The sequence below is a fragment of the Lolium perenne genome, chromosome 7, assembly GCF_019359855.2.
Source record: "Lolium perenne isolate Kyuss_39 chromosome 7, Kyuss_2.0, whole genome shotgun sequence".
Lineage (NCBI taxonomy): Eukaryota > Viridiplantae > Streptophyta > Magnoliopsida > Poales > Poaceae > Lolium > Lolium perenne.
The window spans coordinates 91,399,211-91,406,676 of NC_067250.2; the positions used below are offsets into that span (position 1 = coordinate 91,399,211).

Below are 7,466 nucleotides of genomic sequence, written 5' to 3' on the forward strand. Positions count from 1 at the left end.
AGCAAATTTGCGGATTTAAGAATATTGACCCTAATACATGTTGTGAATGATGGGATCACTCCTATATACCATTTCAACACTCAACAACACCATTTGGGTCAAGCCAAGTCAAATTAAAACTCAAATGCAACATATGCATAGAGGCATATGTGGCACATAGCCATTTCACCAATTTTTGCCTTATGACTTTAAACCTTGACCAAAGGATGGGAACCATCTCTCAACCTAATATAACACTAAATTGACCCTAACCCATGTCCAAGTAAAGCAAGATCAACCATTTACAAGTTTAGTAAAATTTGACACCTCATCTCTTATGTATTAAGGCCAAATTTGCAAATCTTTGAACAAGACCATTTGAAATGGTTTCAATGGTTTGAACATGTTTCTAAACCCATAAGAATCACATTAGAGTCAACAAAAGTCAAATCAAATGGAGAGAAATCACATAGTGAGAAAATCCCCAAAATTCACTCACATACACTTAGCCAAATTTGCAAATCTTCAACCAAGGCCACCATTGCTTGATCTCTTGCTTGTAGAATACTTATATATGATAAACAAACACAAATGCATCAAAGAAACAAGAATCAAATCAAAGAAAATCTCAAATTCAATTCACATATGATAATGGTCATATGTCCCATTTTTATTTTCTTCACCACTTTGCACCCATTTATCTTCTGATTCCTCAACCAAACTTGGTCAACCAAAGCCATGTCATCCAAGACCAAGTGATGGTGAACAACTTTCATGTTGACCACACATGCTAATGTTGACCAGGTTGACCAGTAGAGATTTGCCAAGTGGAGACTTTGAATTAATGAGAAGATAACCCCAAATTTGAAATCTCACAAATCTTCACCAAATTGACCACCACCACCACCACTCTTTCTCTTTAATTATATGTTTGAGCTCCACCAAAAAGATTTCCCAAAATTCCAACTTTTTCTTCATGCGGCCATTTCATCGAACACATGGCAGGCACTGTTCCAGAATTGCACTACCTGCTATTATCCTCTGGATTCTTGCCTAAACCCCTTTCTCCCTTTGATCATTGCTGCTCCTGTACCTCCCCTGCATCAATCCATGTACTGGTTTGGTCGATTAAAGCCAAGAAATGATCACCATTGCACCATGCCGGCCATGAGAACATCACCATGCCACTCATGGTTATTCTTCCTCTCTGGCCCCTTGTACCATGTCAACTAGGTATCCTACTCCTCACTGAACCTGCTGATACCAGCCCTAAGCAAGGAGACACACGCTACGGTCCAGAACGCGCGCGCCCAGTACCTCGCCACGGCGTGCCAGACACGCGGTGAGCGCGCCCAGACGACGCACTGGACGCCGCAGTACGCCCCTCGCCTGGACGCTCTCGTCCTTCTCTCCCTCTCCCACTTGGCACACATGATCACCACGCCTACGGCTACCCCCTAGACATCCTCACTAGCTCGCGCTCGCCCGGACACCGTCGCCATCATCAACGCTCTGCCGCACCCGTACTGAGAGCACTCGAGCGTTGCCCGCACGCCCTCGTCCTTCCCTCGCTGCCCCTTCACGCGCATTAGCTCTGCCTAGTCATCGCCTACCTCACGCACCCCCTAGCTTGCCCCTTCGATCGCTGGAGACGCCGCGCCATGGCCGCCCCTTCGCAGCACCCACGGAACCCTCGCCCTCCTATAAAAGGAGCACCCTCTCGACCCAATCGCTCACACCCTCTTGCTCCCCTCTCACCACTGAGTCTTCCCACACCACTAGCTCATCCAATTAACGCCGGAGCCGCCCCAATTTGAAGCTCGGAGCCGCCGGAGTCCGCAGATCATCGCCATCGATCCGCGCCTCCCCACGCCTCGCCGACGGTACCAGGAGCTTCCTTGTCCTCGACAACGACGCCCAGCACCCAGCAGAGCCCCGCGGGAACCTCCGTCACGCCGCCGACCCCCTCCCTCCATCGCCAGCACGCCCTCCTCTCGCCGGGGAAGAAGACCCCCCTCAACCGCACGATCCCCTTCTAATCTAACGGCGCACGTTGCCAGGTACCGTTTCGGGTTTTAATACAGACTGACGCGCAGGCCCCACTTCGTCAGACGGCCCGCGGCGTGGGCAGCGCTAGTTGGGCCAGCCCAGCTCGTTTCCTCTCTTTTGGCCCGTTACCGTTTCCCGCCTAGCCCACTAATTCAAATTTAGATTTAATCATAATTAGATTTGTCCAGCAGATGCTTTAGTAATTTTTGAATAGTTTGAAATCTACCAAACCAAATCTAACAAACTTTATACCGTTGGAAAGCCAACGAAATTATCTATCCAATGCCACTGGTCCCATGTCCAAATTCGTAGTTAAATTCAAATGATAAAAATAACAAGGCAGGGCCTTTTCTAACTTCAAATAAATACTAAAAATTATCTATAAATGATTTTTAGTTGATTCCAACGCTAATAATTCACATTTGACATAATCTAATTGTTTATGCAAAAATATAGCATAGTTGTTTTGCATGATCATGGACTAGATTCAAATAATGGCTATGGAGCCATTTCTAGTCCATTTAACACATACACATAAATTTATTTAAATAGTATGGGAGCTTCTCTCTCATTTAAATTGTGATCCTAAGTAATTCAAATAGAGGTACTGACCTTGGTCTAATAAGCCTCATGCTTGGTTACTTAGAGATTTTAAATCATTTAGATGTTAGTTTTAAATTATATGAGGTGTAGCACCTCATTTAAATAATTACTCCCTCATAATAGATATGAAAGGTTGACCTGGGTCAACTTATATTTCATACCTTATTATTAATTGTGGAGATTAAATCTTGATAGGATTTAATGAGAGGAAATTATTTTCTCCAAAGACTTAAATAGCAAATCAAATAAATGCTCCTAATGAGAGGAAATTATTTTTCTCTTAAATAAGAACAAACCAAGTAACTCACCATACCATGCTTGAATTGATGTTAGAATAAGTTGTGTGAACCCTTTTGTGTGTTTTAGTCTAGCATGTAAGTATTGTTTGGTGATTGTGTACCTCGTATTCATTTATAGACGCTAGTACCGGAGACTATCAAGAGGAAGAGGTATTCTACCAGGAGGAAGAGCCAGAAAACTTTGATCATCTCACCAATCAAGGCAAGCTAACACTCTTGCAAGGTTCCCTTGTGCAAAGCTCTATAAGAGCAAGGCACCATTATTTGTATTCTATGCTTAATGCTCCTATCCCAAGTTTTTACTTTACAAGCTTTACTAAATTTTGTTTATCAAAGTTTACTGTTTGATTCATGATTCACTTGGTTTAGCTATAGAGTAGAACAAGAGCATCAAAGTTAGCCTAGAGCAAGACAAGCTAGTTAGCACCCCTCATGACTAGTTGCTAGTGCTAAACAAATAAAATTGACTACTCTAGATGGGATCATGTGAGATGAAATGACTTTAAAAACCTTGGAATGATGATTCATTCTATTGAAAGATTTTGAAGGTGAATATGACTGGTGAATGACTTGGTGAATTTTACGAAAACTGATGGTTGGGTTCGGATGCGATACCATTCCAATTTGAAAGTACCCCCACAATACCCAACATGGGTAAGGGCTTAACTAGAAATTTATGTGCTTTAGTATGGGTTCCCTCTAAACAAGCGTCATCGGGGTTAGGCTGGAGGCTGCCTCTACAACAAAAGAAGTGATGTGATATGATGTTAATATGAGGTGAATGTACGGCCCAAGCCCTGTGCAGTTCCCGGGTTGACTGCGGTTTTCACCGGGAGGCCAAGCTCATGGGGAGAGGTGCCTATACTAGAATATGTAAGTGAAAGGTTATGGTTGGTAGTCCGCATACGGAGTATGATAAATCAGGGCCAGTTAACCCTGACGGATTATTGCAAATGTTGTGGCACAAGTGTACGACCTCTGCAGAGTGTAGAACTATTCGAATAGCCGCGTCCACGGTTATGAACGGTTGGAAAGGCCATACTGTTCCGTCATCAGGATTTTTTTTCAAAAATGTGACATATGACTTGGGACTTGAATTTAAAAGGTGAATGGTGACTTTGAATTGAATCGCAACAGAGTTGTGGGAATGACACTAATGTTCCCACTTGAGTTAGTTTAGCAAATGAAGAGTCTTTACTAAATGTTTATGAAATAAACTTGGCTTTATGCAAATAAACCTATAGCTTAGTATCCCCTTACTAAAAATTGATAGTGCTTACACTAGTATTAGTTTGCGAGTACTTTAAAAGTACTCATGGCTTTGTCCCTGGCTATTCAAATGGCCAGACTATGAAGGTGAACAGCAGTACGAGGAAGATGGACAGCAGGACGTCTACGACAACTAGGACCGCTCCTGACGTCAAGCGTTGGCCTGTGGATTAGATAGCCACTACTACTTCGCTTCCGCTATTTGTGATGTTCGTTGATCGATAGATCAACTACTATTGTAATATTGGATCATGTGATCTACCTTTGTAAGACGATTATGTGTTGTAATAAATGATGACTCTATGATATTCAACTATTATGTCTCGCAACAACAATATTCCTGGGATTGAGATTTACGGCATAATAGGCATCTGGACTTAAAAATCCGGGTGTTGACAGAGGAGTCCATTCCGCATCTTAGAGATATATTCCGTTTCTAGAAACTACTCGGTTCCAATCCTTTTGCCAACAGAACACAGGAACGGACGGTAGGTGCGGAACCGTTCCGACCCATTTCTCATGATTCAGAACCGAACACCCAAATGTATCTCAAATAAATAATACACATTTTTTTGTTTAGAAATAATACTCGGTTTTGAGATATTTCAGAAATAATACACTGTCGGATTCAGGAACCCCGAAATTTGAAACTCGGGGTAGAGGAACCCGAAATTTCAAAAATCGGGGTAGAGGAACCCGACTAATCCTGTTTCCGCGCGAAAAAGAAGGAATTGGGGTAGATGAACCCGAAATTTTAGAATTAGGGTAGAGGAACCCGAAATTTCAAAATCGGGGTAGAGTAAACCGAAATATGCGGGAATCTCGGGGTCGCCTAACCCGATTCACTAATATCGGGTTTCTAAAACCCGATTCTTTCTTTTTCTTTTCTTTCTCCTTCTTCGCCTCTCGCCAAAAGAATGAGTCGGGTTCCTCTACCCCGATTTTGAAATTTCGGGTTCCTCTACCCCGAGTTTTAAATTTCGGGTTCAACGAACCCGACGGTGTATTATTCGTGAAAAAACCTAAAAACGAGTATTATTTCTAAAATAAACAAATTTAAAAAAAATGCGCCAACGCCTGTGGGTTGTGGCCAGCACACGCAACACCCACAGGACTCAGAAATAACATTCTTTTTTTTTGTCGCCGCCGTGTCATTACACATTTGCACTGACCTAGAAAAAGCGTTATTACAATTTACACCTACCTAAAATCCCGACTTAGCAACGGGAAACACCACAAACCCCGCTCCTACCGTTATAAAACCTCACCCGCTCACCCTCCCCGGTGCTCACCCCTCGCTCGCTAGTTCCACTGCACCACCACCACTCCAAGAACATCTTGAAGCGAGCTCAAACCCAGCGAAATGGCTTCTTCCACAGTGCCGCACCACATCGCGCTGCTGGTGCTCGTCCTGGCGGCGGCCTCAGCGCGCTTGGCCTCTGCGGCCGGCGCGTGCGCGGCGGAGAAGTTCCCGGCTGGGAAGACGTACGCGACGTGCTCGGACCTGCCACAGCTGGGGGCCGCGCTGCACTGGACGTACGACGAGGCCAAGTCGTCCCTGTCGGTGGCGTTCGTGGCGGCGCCGGCGGGGCCGAACGGGTGGGTGGCGTGGGCGCTGAACCCGACGGGCGAGGGCATGGCCGGCGCGCAGGCGCTGGTGGCCCTCAAAGGCTCCTCCTCCGCGCCCGCCGTGAAGACGTACAACATCACGGGGTACGTGCCGCTGGGCGGGGCGTCGACGCCCATCGCGTTCCCGGCCACGGAGCTGGCCGCCGACGCCGGGAGCGGCGGCAAGATCCGGCTGTACGGGAAGCTGCAGCTGAAGAAGGGGATGAAGGCGGTTAACCAGGTGTGGCAGGTGGGCACCTCCGTCACCGGCGGGGCACCGGACAAGCACGCGTTCGCGGCCGGCAACCTCGCCGCCAAGGCCAAGCTCGTGCTCTCCGGCAAGGCGACCGCCCCGGCGCCCGCGCCCGCGGCGATGTCCGGTGGCCCGGCCGGGTCCGCCGGTAGCGTGGGCGGCGCTGGAGCTGCCACGACGCCGGCTGCCGGGAAGCCCGCCTCTGCGGCGGCCACGGTCGGCGTGTCGTCAGTTGCAGGCGTTGCGCTCGCGTTGATGGGTTTCTTGGCCGTAGTATGATAGCATTTCTCGGTGATAGCACGGTTGAGTACCATAATTAGTGGAGGCGCATGCGCTCGCAGGAGGGAAGCATTTCTTGAACAATGTTTATTGTTCCATTTTTTGTGGATGCATCGATGATCTTGCTGCCTAGTAGTTCTAATTTTGTTGGTATTTTCTTTCGAAATAAAAGATGTTTGGTGTGCTAGTTATTTATTGAGCTGGTGTTTTTAGACAGTGCTGCTAGCAGTCCTCCTCAGTGATTACTGATTACTGCAGTCGGCATGTTGACAGCTTTGATGATCGTCCAGAGGAGTGTACTCCCCGGTACAAAGTGTTTGGTGGCGATCAGATCTAGCTTTACACGATAGTAGTTGGAATCATTTACCTTTCGAAACCTTGATGATGAGCAAGGAGGAGGCAACGGTGTCCCACATCGGCCATGGGCATTAGAGCATCTCCACTCGTCCCCCCGAACAGGCCCCTGGCGAGCGTTTTTTCCATCCGGACGGCGTAATTCGGCCCAGTCGCGTCCCCGGTTCCTCGTTTTCGTCCGGATTTGGGCCTAAATCCATCCGGCGATCCCACGACATCCCCGGCCCCCCGGGGAGCGCTCGGGACTCGACGAAACGAAAGCGCGCGTGGCCCCAACTTGTCGGCGACAATGGCCTCCGATCTACGGCAAAACCCTCGTCTTCCCGATCTACGGCAAAACCCTCGTCTTCCCGATCTACGGCAATACCCTCGTCGAACGAAAGCTTTGAACTCTCAAGTGGTGCAACATAGATAGATTATATATATATTTCGAATATAATTCGAATAAACATAAAAATTACATATAAAAACTTTAAAACTAAACTACTTCTTCTTCTTCTTAGAAGGCCCCGCCTCATCGTCGTCGCGGCGACGCTTCCGGCTCGCCACCTCCTCGTCGGAGGAAGTTGAGTCCTCGTCGTCGTCCTCATCAGCTTCTTCGTCCTCCTCCTCCGCTCCTCCTCCTCGCTGCTCTCGCTCCTCCTCCTCTTCCTCGGCCTCTTCCTCGCCTCGCTCCTCGCCCTGCTCCACGGCCTCTTCGTCCTCCTCCCTCGTCGTCCCACTCGTCCTCGGCTGGCCGGCGGGCGGGGGAATCGTCGGCTGGCCGGACGATG

General features: G+C 47.7%; 1 protein-coding gene across 1 annotated transcript; it reads left to right on the forward strand.

Moving 5' to 3' along the window:
- Positions 1-5,470: 5,470 nt before the first annotated feature.
- Positions 5,471-6,534, forward strand: LOC127316676 (auxin-induced in root cultures protein 12). The gene has a single exon (XM_051347121.2). It carries the CDS (start codon positions 5,563-5,565, stop codon positions 6,337-6,339), a length of 777 nt encoding a protein of 258 aa, XP_051203081.1. The 5' UTR covers positions 5,471-5,562; the 3' UTR covers positions 6,340-6,534.
- The last annotated feature ends 932 nt before the right edge of the window (positions 6,535-7,466 follow it).